Source organism: Hibiscus syriacus, unplaced genomic scaffold (genome assembly GCF_006381635.1).
Source record: "Hibiscus syriacus cultivar Baekdansim isolate YM2019G1 unplaced genomic scaffold, ASM638163v2 tig00111693_pilon, whole genome shotgun sequence".
NCBI lineage: Eukaryota > Viridiplantae > Streptophyta > Magnoliopsida > Malvales > Malvaceae > Hibiscus > Hibiscus syriacus.
The window spans coordinates 333,561-350,950 of NW_024063156.1; the positions used below are offsets into that span (position 1 = coordinate 333,561).

At 34.9% G+C, this 17,390-nt stretch overlaps 3 protein-coding genes across 3 annotated transcripts; all 3 read left to right on the forward strand.

Moving 5' to 3' along the window:
* The first annotated feature begins 650 nt into the window (after positions 1-650).
* LOC120167682 (serine/threonine-protein kinase tricornered-like) lies at positions 651-5,906 on the forward strand. Its single transcript, XM_039176624.1, has 14 exons — positions 651-958; positions 1,437-1,611; positions 1,755-1,838; positions 1,919-2,006; positions 2,097-2,256; positions 2,693-2,912; positions 3,247-3,326; positions 3,638-3,722; positions 4,068-4,199; positions 4,297-4,410; positions 4,513-4,560; positions 4,844-4,928; positions 5,293-5,349; positions 5,447-5,906. Exons 1-14 carry the CDS (start codon positions 729-731, stop codon positions 5,587-5,589), a joined length of 1,701 nt encoding a protein of 566 aa, XP_039032555.1. The 5' UTR covers positions 651-728; the 3' UTR covers positions 5,590-5,906.
* Positions 5,907-7,558: 1,652 nt separating this feature from the next.
* LOC120167729 (casein kinase 1-like protein 9) lies at positions 7,559-12,947 on the forward strand. The gene is made up of 15 exons (XM_039176655.1): positions 7,559-8,084; positions 8,124-8,233; positions 8,333-8,373; positions 9,208-9,277; positions 9,635-9,783; positions 9,869-9,964; positions 10,166-10,236; positions 10,333-10,394; positions 10,491-10,554; positions 10,708-10,792; positions 11,235-11,361; positions 11,453-11,526; positions 11,605-11,668; positions 11,954-12,087; positions 12,569-12,947. Exons 2-15 carry the CDS (start codon positions 8,158-8,160, stop codon positions 12,830-12,832), a joined length of 1,377 nt encoding a protein of 458 aa, XP_039032586.1. The 5' UTR covers positions 7,559-8,084; positions 8,124-8,157; the 3' UTR covers positions 12,833-12,947.
* Positions 12,948-14,784: 1,837 nt separating this feature from the next.
* Positions 14,785-15,870, forward strand: LOC120167762. The gene has a single exon (XM_039176678.1). The coding sequence runs from the start codon at positions 14,785-14,787 to the stop codon at positions 15,868-15,870; it is 1,086 nt and encodes a 361-aa protein (XP_039032609.1).
* Positions 15,871-17,390: the final 1,520 nt, after the last annotated feature.

Consider the following 17,390-nt stretch of genomic DNA (forward strand, 5'->3'; position numbering starts at 1 on the left):
AAATTAAAGAATTATTCCAAACTTATCGAATCGAATTAGACATTATTTGACCTAACTTAAAATTTCAAGTTTAACTACGAGTGTTAAATAGTGTGTCTAATATTTTTTTAATAATTTAAAATAGTGATGGATCTACCCTTATATAAAGATGGGCATGCTCCCACTCAAATATTTAATTTTTTAATTTTTTATCTATTTTATTAATTATATCTACTTTAAAATTTTCTTTTTTATTTATATTCATCTTATATAAAAATTTGGTGTTACTGCTTACTTGTACATTTCATATTCCACACTTTAAAAAGATCCGCCGCTAAATATAAACGGAAGGAAAAGTGGGGGCGTAAGACGCATACAAATGCGAGCGAAAAGTATGCGATCAGAAAACAACAGAAGAGAATAACGCGCGAGACAAGAAAACCAAACAATTTTTCGCCTCTCAGAAATTTTTTTCTTTTTCCTTTTCACATTCCAATTTTATTTTGAAAAGCAATAATAATCATAATAATTATTGAAACAAAGAAAGCGCAGCGAAATAGCCGGGAGAGTTTTTCGCGGATCGTATTGTCACACGTAAACTACGCTGCAGCGCGAATTTGATTGCTTGATTGGTACTTTTTCGAAATTCGATGATCAGTTTTTTACTTTTTTTTAATATTTATATGTTGTTGACATGCAGAATGCGAGGGAATGTTTGTTTGCGTGAGATTTGATTTTGATGAGAGAAAATGGATTCAGCGAAGAAGGGTTGGCTTTCAAAGCTACAACCGAAGGATAAGTTGAGGGCTGGGCAGAGGAATGAGGAGACGTCCAACGCTGGAAACGGAGGGAATGACGAAGCCAATGTGGACGACGAAGATCTCTCCAATATCACCAGACAAAAGGTCGCCGCTGCGAAGCAGTACATTGAGAATCATTATAAGGAACAAATGAGGAACCTGCAAGAAAGAAGGGAGCGGTATGGCTTCCTCGCCCCTTTACCTTCCTAATATTATGCTTAACTTGCTCAACTATCTTTCATTTCTCAATATAAGCTGTTAATTACATCGAGGACTGATGATATCATCAGATATATCTGAAACACTAATATTCAATCCAACTTTTGGCTGTGTGATTTTTAAATAGTTATTCAAAGTTATCGCAAATTGAGGAATTATCTCATGACTTTTAAAAGAAAGTATGAAAAAGATAATGTGTATGCCAAGAGCCAAGACGTAGTAATCGATGCACTGAATTGTTCTAAAGACATGATAAGTGATAACTAAGAGTCAAAAGAAGCACGGTAGAGATGGTTTATGAAATATATCAATTTGCAATTGATTTCTTTCAATGAAACTTTGACATTGGGCATTTTATTACCATGTATGTTAAGCTCTAGTGTATAGATTACTATCTCATTTTGCAGATCCATTTTCTAATAATTCGATTTTTGATAGACGAATAATCCTGGAAGAGAAACTGGCGGAAGCTGACCTCTCTGAGGAAGATCAAAATAACTTACGTAAGTACCTGGAGAAAAAAGAAACTGAATACATGCGTCGTCAAAGGCTTAAATTCGGTGTTGAGGACTTTGAATTACTAACCATGATTGGCAAGGGTGCCTTTGGAGAGGTATACTTGTATACAAATGCCACCTGTCATATATCTTGTTCTGTTTTGCCCTTGTGCGGGGTAGTACCTATGGTTCTATACCATAGGTTACTTAATTTCCTCCAAATTTTTTTGAGTTACTTAAACTTGTGTTTATGGTGCAGGTTAGAGTGTGTAGGGAAAAGACAACAGGCCAAGTATTTGCTATGAAGAAGCTTAAGAAATCGGAAATGCTTCGAAGAGGCCAGGTATTCATTCATTCTGCCATGTGGTATTCTTGAGGTTTTCTACTATATTACCTTTTTGGATGTTTTCTTTCTTATTTTAGGTTGAGCATGTGAAAGCTGAAAGGAACCTTCTTGCTGAAGTTGACAGCAATTGTATTGTCAAACTCTACTATTCTTTCCAAGATGATGGCTACCTTTATCTCGTAATGGAATATCTACCTGGCGGAGATATGATGACCTTACTTATGAGTATTGTCAAACTCTACTATTCTTTCCAAGATGATGGCTACCTTTATCTCGTAATGGAATATCTACCTGGCGGAGATATGATGACCTTACTTATGAGAAAGGATATCTTGACTGAAGATGAAGCTAGATTTTATGTTGCAGAGACAGTTTTGGCTATTGAATCTATCCACAAACACAATTATATTCACAGGTTAGTATACAAATAAAATAAACTGTGAAGGAGTTTTTTCTTCATTTTTTTCTTACGATGTGGTATTCTTGAGGTTTTCTACTATATTACCTTTTTGGATGTTTTCTTTCTTATTTTAGGTTGAGCATGTGAAAGCTGAAAGGAACCTTCTTGCTGAAGTTGACAGCAATTGTATTGTCAAACTCTACTATTCTTTCCAAGATGATGGCTACCTTTATCTCGTAATGGAATATCTACCTGACCTTACTTATGAGAAAGGATATCTGACTGAAGATGAAGCTAGATTTTATGTTGCAGAGACAGTTTTGGCTATTGAATCTATCCACAAACACAATTATATTCACAGGTTAGTATACAAATAAAATAAACTGTGAAGGAGTTTTTTCTTCATTTTTTTCTTACGTAGGGTTAACCTTTTGAGTGCTGAATGTCGTAGGGATATCAAGCCTGACAATTTGCTACTGGATAGATATGGACACTTGAGATTGTCAGATTTCGGACTATGTAAACCCTTAGATTGCAGTACCATCCAAGAAAATGATTTTACTGTAGGAGGCAATACTAACGAGGTTGGGGGAAATGGTGAACGCTCATCAGTTTCAAAGAGAACGCAGCAAGAGAAACTAGAACATTGGCAAAAGAACCGTAAAACGCTTGTGAGTCTCAGTCATTATGTCTCAACTGTCCCTTTATCCCACAATATCTCATTCAATTAGTCGTTAAATTCAAAATTCGGTGGCTTTGAGCTATGTTGCCCTTGTTGGGTGAATTGACGATGGACTCGCTGGGCATCTTTTCAATCATGGAATCACTAAATGAAACATATTGGACCCTGCATCGCTTTTATATCATGATATATGTATATATAATTATTTCTGTTTGTATGTGTTTGTGTATGCTTCTTAAAGTAATGTTTCTGAGTTATTTGAAGCACTCAGCAGTGACTGTTTGATTATTCATTTTTTCTTGTCAAATGCTTGCATTTTGCAGGCTTATTCTACTGTCGGAACTCCCGACTATATTGCTCCTGAAGTCCTCTTGAAGAAAGGTTATGGAATGGATTGTGATTGGTCAGTATTTATGTATTTTGAAAAGAAATCTTGTGCAGATATTAATACCTTTGTTTGTCTGACATTGTAATTTAAACTGTAACGTGGTAATTTAGAAAAGAATTGGCTATGTCTAGTTGCAGGTTAGAGGATTTTTCATTTTTAATTATTTTATATAGAATGCTGACTTCATTTTGAAAGATTAGCTTTAATATCTCAATGACACATTATGAATTAAAGTGACACTGTCCTCTGATGACGTCTATAATTTATTAATTTCTCGCATTTAGACAGTATTATAGGTTATTGTGACTGATTATTATTTTGAATAGGTGGTCACTTGGTGCCATTATGTTTGAAATGCTTGTGGGATATCCACCTTTTTATTCAGATGATTCGATGTCAACGTGTAGGAAGGTAACCTGACAAATATTGACAATTGATTTTTTTTTTCTTCTCATTAGATGCTTTTGTCTGGATCTATCTCATATTATCTCTGTTCATTGTTCCTGATTATGCCGAGGCTGGAATGGGAAAAGAAATTGTCAGAGTCCATCAATATATATATATATATATATGTTTTTTATATATTTTTTCTTGTTTTATGAATTTTTATTTGGAAAAGCAAATTCTGATATAATTCCTTTTTAGACGTGTAACAGCTAATATAGTACAATAAAATGATTGAAGCGAAGTAGAAAAAGGAGGAATTTAAGAAGTTCCATTTGTCTAACAATATCACATTTTATATTACTGGCATAGATAGTGAACTGGAGAACTCATTTGAAGTTTCCTGAAGAGGCAAAATTATCTGCAGAGGCAACAGATCTAATTAGCAAACTCTTGTGTGATGTTAATCACAGGCTAGGATCAAATGGGGCAGGTGAAATTAAGGTGTTGTTTGCAGTGCTCTATTCTAGATTCTTGGATATGTTCCTTACACTTGTTTCCAGAAAAAGAAGGCTATCTTGCTTCTTTTTTACTTCTCTAGGAACATCCATGGTTTCAAGGCGTGGACTGGGATAGAATATATGAAATTGATGCTGCTTTTATTCCCGAGGTTAATGATGAGCTAGATACTCAAAATTTTGAAAAGTTTGACGAGGTACTGTTATCCCTTGATTTTCGAATTCAGTACTGCTAATCATGCTGCAACTTTATTGTATTATGACGTTAGTTTTCTATTTGCTTGTATTTCATTGTGCAGTCCGAAGAAATGTGTTCTAGGCCATCAAAATCTGGTCCATGGAGGAAAGTAAGCTTTCAGTATCATTTGTATTGTATCAAAGTAATCTACCTATAGCATTTGAGTTTCCTGTTAGCAGATGATAAAGCTGTGATTCTTTTCTTTGGCTCTCTACTGTAGAGTTCTATTGGTGAATACTGCTTTTTCTTCTTCTTGTTGTTATTATGCTTATGTCAGGATGGTTTTTGCATGTATGTACTGTTTGTCTGCTAATAAGCCAAAGAGGCCTTTTTATGATGAATTTTTCATGACATACATTACTGTTTTTCTTGATCATCCTTCTATGTTTCAGATGCTTTCGTCCAAGGACGTAAATTTCATGGGATACACATACAAAAACTTTGAAATTGCCAATGATTTTGAAGTGCCTGGAATGGGTATTCTTCTTTCTCCGCCTTACATGGAATTATGTATATAGACAGCCATGTACTTGTTCCAGAATCATGGGTAACAATGCCTAGCTGACGAATATTTCAAGATATGCTTAAGCATATTATTATTTATTATTATTATTATTATTATAAGCTGGCCTGAACACCACATCTCAACTTTATATATCTATTCTGCTGTATCTGGAACATGGTTGTTTTAGTAATTTGCGCTTAGTATTTATCCTTACTCGGAATTTGCGCTGATATTACATAATACCTCCATGTTTTTGTGACACAAGATTTTTACGAGTTTCAGTATTTTGATTTTGGAAATCACCTTTACAAGCTGACAGTTTATTTCTATTTTTAGCTGAGTTGAAGAAGAAGAACACCAAATCAAGTAAACCATCGGTTAAGACACTTTTTGGTACTTATACTTTTTCCCCCTATATTTATACTTCATATGTTTTGGTGGATATTTCGACATCCGCAGACATATACCTTATTGCCACTATCTTTAACAGATTCAAGTTTTCTATCTGATACTCACATAGATGGTGAGGCAGAGACTTCAGAGACACCTAGTGATCCGCCTGTTCAAGGTAGCTTTTTAAATCTCTTGCCTCCTGAACTGGAAGCCGTTGAAAAGCAGTACGGGTCCCAGTAACTCGCCCCATCTGTTTGAACTGTTAGAAGGACAAGTGGGTTTGGGTGACTAACCAACCGCATTCTGATACTCAACCGGAAATTTTCCATGCCATCTCTTGCATTTGGAAATGTTGGTGGCTAAAGCTCTGTGTACTGAAACTTCAGGTTTGATTCACCTTTAAGGTTAAATACCAAGGAAAGCTACTGCTGATCAAAGTAATTTTTTTCCAGTTAAATAAAGGTCAAAACAAACAGGAGAATTGAAAAGGGAAAATAAAAAAAAAAAGAGTAAGGAGTATTTACTGATACTAGTAGGGGCAAAATATTTTCTTCTGTTTATTCTTTTAGTGTCAAAGGCTGCAGAAATGTTATACAAAGTTACTAAGTCATATCATACCATCATGTATACAGCTTTACTTTGCAAAATGTTAACAGTTTAGCACCGAGATAGATACCGACTCTGCTCTCTATTATTTTCTATTATTTCTTCATGTTTAACGAGTTTTGCATGCCTTGAGATGGTCTGAATAGGGAGAAACTCTACCAAATTTTCCATGGAATTTTTTTACAAAAATCAAAGTTTGTAACCGTTGATGTCATCTGATAGCCTTGAGGTGCAGCCACCCGCTAGAACTTCTTGAACAGATGTGTTTGCTCCCAAACTTCCCCCACCCCTAGAACCAGCAGTGAATACATGTACAACTTCGCCACATAACTGCTAGGTGATTCTAGGCCAAAGAAAATGTCAGGGGCCGCGAGAGTGGGACTAGGACGTGTGCATCAATATCTATTAAAGAGGTTTTGTGCAGGGTGTTGAACTTGTCTAGATCATCTGCTTTGACATGATCTTTCGGAATATTCTCTGATAAGACGTCATTTCTCTTTTTACCAAGATTAATACGATAGTCTTTTATTACTTTTCAAAAATCATGCTAAATTAGGTGATTTAAACAAACTCAACACTCCACACAATTTCTTTAATAGATATTGGCGAACACATTTCGATCCTATTCTCGCAGCTCGTGACAAAATAAAAAGTGTTTTATTGGTCGGACTGTGAAATGTGTCCGATAAAATGCACGAAAAAGGAGCTCCACTCGCACTGAACCATTTAAGTATGAAGAGAGGCACAACAGAAGAGATGAAGCATTGTATATTATAATTATAATTTTTGAAATAAATCAAATAACCCAACGAATGAATCGATAAACTAACTAATAATTAATACAAATTTGATAGTTTAATATAAGGTTTGATCTTTAAATTATATTCATTTTATTATTTTTAACTTTATCCTAATTTTAATAATAAAAATATGAAATATTATACTATCTTATTTTACATTTTCAATTTTAGATGAAATAATATAAAAATAATAATTAAAATGAGATCAAAATAAAAAATAAGGGTATAATTCAAGCGTCAAATTATAAATAAAGTCTATGACTTTAATAACCTAGACACAACTATTAATCTCATATAAATAGGAAAGCTATACACAAACTTTATACATGAATTTCGTGCTATATTCAATACATTATGACTGTTCAATTTTTACCGATTAGTGTAATAAATTTCGTGACATCGTTCTAAATTTATTCTCTATCAATATAAATAATTGTATTAATTTGATAAAAATAGTTTTAATTATTTATTTTCAAATATAAAAATTAAATTAAAATTTAATATATAATTACATTAAACTAAAATTATAATAATCACCCACATTGATTTGAAAATAATTCAGACAAACGTGTTCTCAGGTCTTTTTCATTTTCACTTTTTAAATATTATAAAAAAACAAATATATAATAAAGCTTCCGTTTCTCCCTTCCTATCTTTTTCTCCTAAATTCTCTCCGTTTCGCGGTCTTTCAATCGTCTTTCCTCGTTAACAAACAGCTGCTGAAAACTATCCCTTTACTATTTTTTTTCTTCTTTTATTTTTATCCCAAAGAAGAAAAAAAGATCAATTTTTCTTATTTAATTCGATTCTTTCTTTGTTTTCGGCCTCTTTTCCAGCCGTCTTCTTTTATTTGATTACATATATGGATGTTTGGTTTTGCATGTTGATTCATCTTCTCATGGCAATGTAGCTTTCTTTTTCTTCCCAAATTAGGGTTTCCTTTGCAAAATTTGGGGATTTCATTCTCAAGCTATGCCTGGTATGTACTTGACGAAACTGGGGTCTTTCTGATAATCATTATAACAAAAGCGTCTTTCTTTTTTTTTCTTCCCTTTCCTGGGCTTAGATTGAAATCTCCGGTTTTTCTTAGCCACATCTTTCGAATTTGATTTCATTTTTCGTCTTATTGTTCTTTTAGTTGAAGCCTCAGTTTTTTATCTTGACGATTTTATCCCTGCTAATTATTGAAGAAGATTAAGGATTTTTTTCATCTTCAGTTGATCTGTTGGAGGTTTGTTATCAATTTGTTAAATCCCCCAAACTTTGAGGATGTTGGTTTGGGGGGAATAGACTCTGAATTTGACAAAAATCAGGTGAAAACAGCTTAGATTAAGCTTTTTTTTTTGGGGGGGGGGGCTTCCGCTATTGTTAAATTGAGAAGCTTTTATATTTGTGGCTTGAGATGGATCGTGTAATTGGTGGCAAGTTCAAGCTTGGAAGAAAAATTGGGAGTGGCTCTTTTGGAGAGCTTTATTTAGGTATAATAATCCCAATCCCTTTAACGGAAAATGCTTCCTGTTTCTTTGTCTATATCGTATCTCTCCTTTTTCTGACTTTTTTTCCTTTTGTTTTTGAAGGGGTAAATGTGCAAACTGGAGATGAAGTTGCTGTCAAACTGGTATGTTATATATCATTGAGTATGGTTTTTTGATAGTCTCTTTGTTGCTCTTCTGGTGGACTTATTTGTAACTTTGTTTATCAACTGCTAATGATGAATGTTTGGTCTTTGAATTAAATAAAGCATTCTTCATTTTGTAATATACTTGCTTCCGGTGGACTGTTATTGAGTCTCAACATTTACAATGTTTGCATCAAAGAAATAAAATGCCAAAAAAAGTAAAAGAAAGAATGTTGGCAGTTATTCTTGCTTATATATCTATTTATTTACTGTTGTTAACCTTTGGATTTTAACTACATTGTATCATAGACATTGAGTAATAACATGATAAGAAATAGGCTCTCTTAGTAACTTTTTTTTTCTCGAAAAAAAAATAAAAGTTGGTTTGCAAATGCATTTTAGTTTGCAGATGCTTTTCGTCATTTGTTTGACGAGAAGAAATTTGTTTTCTGTATCCAGCTCTGTTCATTCAATTTCCATTTTGAAGAAGAAGAATGTTTTCATAGGAATGAGTAAATGAAACCATGCTTCTGAGAGAAAAGGTGTTTAAAATTATCATTGCTTAAGTGTAATTTTGGAAGACAATCTATCAACTTTGTTCCAAATTCCAACCTGCACGGCTCTCTCTCTTTTTTCCTTGAAACCAATATGTGGTGTTACTCATTTCATGTGAGAATACATGATTTTCGGTGTGAATTTGAAGGTTGTGAATTAATTCCTAATCATGGTTCATGGACAACAAGCAGCTGAGAACAATATTTTATTTGGTGAAATTTATATTTTTTTCAACTTCAAGTGCAATGACCTTGAACCCTCCCCCCTTTCCCAATTCAGGAATCTTTGAAGACCAGGCATCCACAACTTCATTACGAGTCAAAATTGTATATGCTTCTTCAAGGAGGAAGTAAGTCTTTCTCTGCCTTGCTCTCCGTCTGTATGTGTGGAAAATTGTTTGGTATGACATTATAATTTGACTATAGTCTTCTGTGGGTTAGCCTTTTCCACTGCACTGTCACTATACAAGAAAACAACCTGAGAGAAAAACGTGCATTCTCTGATGTGATGGAAGCCATTTATTTCCTTCTCATATTACATTTAAATCGATCTTCACTCTTCATTCAGTTTAGTATTAGTCTTGGTAGCTTCTGGTTTTGAAAGGCAATAGCAAATCCCTTTCCATAATCATGCACTATCTACTTAATCTTTAAACGTTTGTTCATTTTATCTTTAAATAAATTGGTTTGGGTTCATCTTGGTACAGCGGGTATTCCCCACTTCAAGTGGTTTGGAGTTGAGGCGGATTACAATGTCATGGTAATTGACCTTCTTGGACCCAGTTTGGAAGATTTGTTCAACTACTGCAGTAGGAAAGTATCATTAAAAACTGTGTTGATGCTTGCTGATCAATTGGTAAATATATGACTTTTCTGTTAAATAATTAGTTTGCAGGTTTTTTATTATTTAATTTACCTTTTTTTAACCTTTTCCCCTCCAGATTAATAGAGTAGAATATATGCATTCGAGGGGTTTTCTTCACCGTGATATAAAGCCTGACAACTTCTTGATGGGCCTTGGACGCAAGGCAAATCAGGTACTAGTTATTGTGTTTTTCTTGTATGTTAACGGCAAATAAAACATGCATACCGATTAAACTGCTAGCACAACTAGCTTTATTTTTTTAATTTCTAGTTATGATAAAAATATTTTCCATTATTGGCAATAAGACTTTGTTACACATCAAAAGCTTGAAATATTCTGGTATAATTTTTCCTTTTTAATTTTGTTTCTACAGGTATATATCATTGACTACGGCCTTGCAAAGAAGTATAGGGATCTTCAGACTCGTAAGCATATCCCATACAGGTGATTATTTCTCTGTTGATTTCATAATATAGATTTTTAAATTTGAAGATCTCAAGATTTTATGGATAAAACAACTGATCTAGTTCTTTGCTGCAGGGAAAACAAGAACCTCACAGGCACAGCTCGTTATGCGAGTGTGAACACTCACCTTGGTATCGGTGAGTCATTTTCAACTAGTAACAGCAAGCCATAAACTATGGATGCAAGTTTACTTCTTTCTTTTACTAACTTACATTCTTCAATGTTTCTGGCAGAGCAAAGCCGAAGAGATGATTTGGAATCCCTTGGTTATATGCTTATGTATTTCCTAAGAGGAAGGTTGGTGTATATAGTCTTAACATTGTCATCTTTCTTCTTCTTCTTCTTCTTCTTCTTCTTCTTTTCATTTCAGATAATGTTGTTACTGAATCTTCATTCTTAGTTTTCTTCACATTGATTTTTGATTCAATTGGCACTATTTCTTTGCTTCAGCCTCCCCTGGCAGGGGCTAAAAGCTGGCACGAAAAAGCAAAAATATGATAAGATTAGTGAAAAGAAGGTTTCAACTCCTATAGAGGTCTGATCACTTATGCCATCCAACGAATAATTTGTTCCCTTTATGAAACTTTTTGAGTTACTAATCTCACTGATATCTGGATCTTTCGTGCTTGCATAAGGCCTCTTCATCTATACAGACCTGGTCTGTTCTTTGTATTCCTTTTTTTCCTACTTTTGTGGAATGTCTGATGAATGGTATAAACTTTATAAAGCAATTTGAATTCTTGGATGGTACACTGGAACCATAATTGTTATTTCCACGAATGATTTTGAAAGGATAAGATTTCCTATTTAGTTCTATAATGTTTGCTATAGTGAAATTTATTTTAGCTTACCTGGCAAATGGAAGTTTGCTGTATAAATTTGACAAAGGTTTGGTATTTAATCCCAAAATTTAGTGTTAACCCATCTTATGGTTATTATTCTTGTTTCCTTGTTTAGTAACAAAGGCATATGTGTAGGTGCTCTGTAAGTCATATCCACCGGAATTTGTTTCATATTTTCAATACTGTCGATCTTTGCGGTTTGAAGATAAACCAGATTATTCATACTTGAAAAGGCTTTTCCGAGACTTGTTTATAAGAGAAGGTTAGTTAGTAAGTTTTTTTGATCGTGGCTTCCTTAATAATGATTAGTTTATTATAATTTTTTCTTGGTTCTGAAATTCACAGTGTTGCAGGTTATCAGTTTGACTATGTCTTTGACTGGACTGTGTTGAAATATCCACAGGCTGGCGGTAGTTCCAGAAGCAGGGTAAGTGCTTTATAAACTTCTAGGCTCTTGATTGCTTCCACCTTTGAAATATTTACAGCTTTTCCATCTGTTTCTCAGCATGCCAGTGGAAGGGCAGGTTTAGCTGCAGGACCATCCATTGAAAGACCAGAAAGAATCTCAGGTCTGCTTTCTTTAATATAGATTGATTTCTCATTAGATACTAGACTATCACCAAGCCTTATTCATGGAACTTAAATATTTGATACTCAACTATATGGTTCGGAAGATGCTCGTATGAGTTTATAAAATAAAATTATACAATGTGGATGAAGGACAAATTTTGTTTGTCTTTTAGATTCTTTTATTGCCTTTACTAAGTATGATATGATGTTATACTAATAATAACCACTTTGCTTTATATTTTTGAACTCGCTTATGGGTTATTCCCCTTGACATCGACATTCAGTGGGAAGAGAGGTTCGGGATAGACTCACTGGTGCAACTGAAGCGTTTTCCAAAAGAAATGTTTCGAGTACTAGTCCTCGTCCTGATCATTATAGAAACAAAACTGCTGAGGATGTAACTTTGTCCAAGCATGCGGTGAGCTTTAATTTTCTGTCAAATATTTTTATTTTATAGAGTTTCAGTCTTGTGTGAAAACCTTTTCTAGAAAAGAATTCTTACCATCTGTAAAGCTTATTAGCCACCAAATTCTTTTCTAGTAATGTTATGGCAAACCTTTAGACCCACTTTTTTTTCCTTCCTGATTTTTGATTTCAAGTTCCAATTTCATATCCTTCTGTTTCTATTATATTTCGTTTAACAGCTAAACTCTGTATTAGAATTAGGTGATTTATGGAGTCGTATCAAAATCATTCCAAATTTCATTGCATTGTGATCAATAGACGTATAATGAACATCGATCCCTTATTTATTCATTAGCTTAATTTTTTTAAGCAAATACATTTTAGTTGGCATAGTAATGAGACTGATGCGTTGTCTATTTAGTTTTTTTCTTTTAACTCTGTTCATATCTCTCATGTTTCCACATTCTGATTGTTTGTTGGTTGGCAATTCCCAGCACCCTGATACAGGTAAAAGACGCAGTTCTTCTCGGCATGGTAGCATTTCAAGAAGAGCTATAGCAACAAACAGGCCTAGTTCATCCGGCGAACCCAATGACGTTCCACAAAACCGAATACCATCAAGTAGTGGTCGTGTGTCTACCACACAAAGAATCCAACATACCCTCGAGGCTAAACCATCTAGTCGTGCCACCTCTGTTAGAGGAAGCCGTGATGATCACCCTCTTCGAAGCTTTGAACTTCTCTCAATTAGGAAATGACGGAGAGTCCCATATCAATCTTAAGCCGATGTTTTTACAAACTTGCTATCTCAACTGTGTATAAGGGGATATCACCCAAGGTTCAATGCCATTACAACAGTTCATGCAACTTCACTCATCGTATTGTCAAACATCTTTCCATCGTTCTTTTTCCTTCCAAGAATTTGTGGCCATTGTAAGTGTTTTAGACACGACAAAAAATTGAACTCGTCTATCAGAATATTATGTCATATGCAAGTTGAATTTTAGAGAGAGAGAAAAATTACCCTTTTTCTTTAAAAAGTTAAAGAAATTAACACTAATCAGCGTTTTCCATAGCATCGATATTGATATGGGTGAGACGTGAGAGTTGGTATTTTAAAGTTTATTTGGCTTTCTCACCATATCAGGTGCATCAACAAGAGCCTACATCACATGAACAAAGCCACTATTACAGCTTATTCCATTACAATGGCAATCATTTTCAGCAAAACATTCTTTCTTTTGGTCGCCTCCCGGTTCTTAAGGTTTTATTTTGATTAATTCAGATTGACCTCCGACTCGCGTCTCACACCATCTCACTATTTAAATTAAACGGTATTTATTCAACTTTTTTGCCCATCTTTATTCCATCCAAAACAACGGAGGCTAGTAACTCATGTACTAAAACATAGTAATAAATAAGATAGGGTCACTTTTAGTTTTTATTTGTCTTATTTTTATTATTGATTGGTTATTTCTCATCAATTTAATGACATAGTACGTTAATAAAGAATATTAATTTTGAATTGAACTCCTGAATTTTAAATAAAATATTAATTTAATCCTTAAACTTTAAATAAATATCAATTTGATCTATAAAATCGTTTAAAATCTCCCATCACTCACAACTGTCGCCAGCAATAATTGTACCTAAAATTTCTAGTTCCATCTTTTTTAGTTTCCTAAACAGTAATCAAATATCCAGTTCCATGAAAACATACATAAAGCACTACAAATTTAATCTAGAAACCTTTCACTTCTCTTAAAATTAAATCACAATAATAAATTTATGGTTAGTATTCATTTCAAATAAGAACACAAAAAAATCAAAATTTATATTATAATCATATCTATAATTTTGTATACTCTTATTATTATGATAACTCTTGAATGATAATTATTTTAATAATTATTTTAGTAATCGTGTCTGTAATTTATGATTAATCATAATTCGATGCTTACGACAACGAGGATGGACAACACACGTCTAATGGATTCCACGTGAAGTTAACAGAGTTGCGAACCATCTAACTAAATTAGGGTTCTCAAAATCGATTGGTATTACTCTGCTTGATTATGTGCCAACGACACGTTCTGCAATATGAATTTCTTTATATTAATTGTTCATTTTACTATTGATATCTACCTTCAAATTTTATTTGTGTCTATCTTATATAAAAACATTCTATTATTAATATATATATATATGTGCTCATCCTAAAAAAATATTTTTGAATCCTCCACCGCTAATTACTATCCTAGATTTAGTCACAAGAGATGTTCAAGGCACTCCTTATCTTAGAATTTAATATATAAACCATACCATAGATGCAAAAGAAACCCAATTAGAGTTTAACTTCCAAAAAGGTTAAACTGATGGCGGCGCACGATAAAATATTCTCTGGGCGCACGATAGATTCTGAAATTTCTTCAGCGTCACCGGTGAATCGATCGTCCTTCCCTGCAAGTCCCATCTGTTTCTTTGCTCTTTTATTTTCTTTCCTCAACCAACCATCGGTTTCGTTCCCCTGATGGAGTGGAGGAAACTCTTTGGATGCTCAAATGGACAAGAACTGGATTTTTTCTCACCGTCCTACCCAGAAGGGATTCCAACAGTAAACCCACCGCCTGAAGTCCTTGATGATGGAATCTCCGAATGAGAGCTCTCACTGGTGGGTCAATTCCTCGGGTCTGTTCCAAACCTTGTCACAATGCAAAGGATCACAAACACTCTTTGGACAAGCGCCATTCAAGGCTCCCGTGTCCAGGTTAGTAAGGCAGGAAGAAATACCTTTATCTTTTCCTTCAACAATGAAACTGCTAGAAATTGGGTCTTAGATAATGGTCCTTGGCACATCCTAAATAAGCCAATGATACTTAGAAAATGGGAACCGAACCTCACTAGGCTTAATTTCGATCTGTCAAAAATCCCAGTTTGGGTAAAACTCTTCAACGTGCCTCTGGAACTTTATACCATAACTGGACTTAGTTATCTTGCCAGTGCAATCGGGAATCCTATCTCCTTAGACTCGATTACTGCTTCAAAAACAAGACTGGAATATGCTAGAATCTGTGTCGAAATTGGGATTACTGATGAAATCCCCAAATTCGTCAACGTTATTCTCAAAGATGGGAGATCGACATCTATTTCTGTTGAAGTGCCATGGCTACCTCTCAGATGCAAAAATTGTAAAGTTTTTGGGCACTCAGAGAAAAACTGCTTCTCTAATGCAGCTCCAGTCAAGACTCAAGTTTGGATTAAAAAGAGAGCACTCGAGACCTCAACATCATGTCAAAATGAAGCTCTACAAGATCCAATCGAACATACTACAATGGTGCAAAATGCTCCAGTGCTTAACGTAACAACTCCTATTGTTGAGGAAATTCACACGGACGTAGTTCAAAAAGCATCAGATCCAGTAGCAGATCCTAAACATGAAGGTATTCAAGATATTCACTTTCCAGACCTTAAAGTTTCAGCTATTACGAATGAACCTACTGCTCTAGATGTTACAGGCAACAACTCTTCCACCACCAAAAATCGAGAGAAAGGCAGACCAGTTAAAGACAACTCAAAATCTGTCTTAGCTGGATCAAAAAACAAATTCGACATCCTCAATTCCATAGACGAACACTCTTCTGTCACAGAGGATCAAACTAGAAAAATTCGTACTGCTTCATTAGGTGTTTCAGCTCTGCTCAATGATCTCAAAAATAAAAAGAAACAACACCTAGAAAAAGCAAGGAGTTCAACAGTAGCTGGATATGGGGGTGCTCCAAGCTTTCATGCTCAATGAATATCAGCTTTTGGAATGTACGAGGACTGAATAGTCCTCTAAAACATGACAAAGTTCTTCAACGGGCTTACCAACATAAAGTCGATGTCCTTTGCCTACTGGAAACACGTGTTAAAGCAGAGAAGACAGTGAGTATATTTGAAACAAAATTTGTAGAATGGAATGTTTGTACCAATTATGATTTTGCTACTAATGGGAGGATTTGGTTTCTCTGGAAAAAAGATTTGGACCTATCAATCTGTGACATTTCTGCACAATGCGTTTCTGTCAAAGGATCCTACCAAGGCAATCCTCTTATTATAACAGCAGTCTACGGTAGCAATGATGGAACTGCTCGAAAACATCTATGGTGTCATCTTCGAGAACTTGATAGGAGCTATGGCCATTTATCTTGGATTTTGGGAGGAGATTACAATATTATATTGCACCTTAATGAAAGTTCAGAGCATGATCTCCTGGGCCCTATCTTCTCTCCTGAAATGAAAGACTTCAAAGAGTGCACTCAAGACTTAGCACTACAGGATCACCTTTTTTTTTATCCTCTGTTCACTTGGAGCAACAAACAACAAGCCTCTTTCCTTGCGAGGAAACTTGATAGGGTTCTTATCAACCCTACATGGGTGAAAAATTTTCCAAATTCATTTTTTGAATTCCTTGCCCCGGGTCCCTCTGATCATTGTATGGCCTTAGTTTGCCTCAACAAAGAAATTCCGGCAGATAAACCGAAGCCATTCAAATTCTTTAATTTTTGGGCTCATCATCCCAATTATTTGGAAGTGGTACGACAGTCCTGGCAATCAACTTTACAGGGCAACCCAATGCATGTTCTCTTTCACAAACTCAAACGCCTCAAATCCTGCTTAAGGAAACTCAACAAGGAATGCTACAGTGACATAACAATTCGAGTTAAGAATAAGCGGATGGAGCTGGAACATCATCAACTTTCTACTCTCAGAGGTGAAAACAACTGCGAGAATGAGCTTATCTTACAAAAAGAGTTAACATCTCTAGAAGAGGCTGAGCTTATGTTCTTAAAGCAAAAGGCCAAAACTCAATGGATAAAGGAAGGAGACAAATGCTCTAAATTTTTTCACTCGGCCGTGGCAGTCAAACACAAGCACGACACAATCAGGGTGCTTGTTGACGAGCAAGGAAGAAGACTTGAATCCTTTGACTTGATGGCCTCTGAGGTGACTACATTCTTCACCAAACTTCTGGGTACTTCAGATCCTAATGTATCCAAGAGCAACCCCACTCTACTTAAAAGCCTGCTGCAATTTACATTGCCCCCTGAAGCTTCAGCGGATCTAATTAAGGAAGTATCAAAAGAGGAGATTAAAGAAGCCGTTTTCAATCAAGGTAACGACAAAGCCCCTGGCCCGGATGGATTCACACCTTATTTTTTCAAAAAATCATGGGATGTGGTTGGAGACGATATGGTAGACGCAATAAAATACTTCTTCCAACAAACATACTTGCTCCCAGCTTTCAATGCTACCACAATCGCCTTGGTGCCTAAA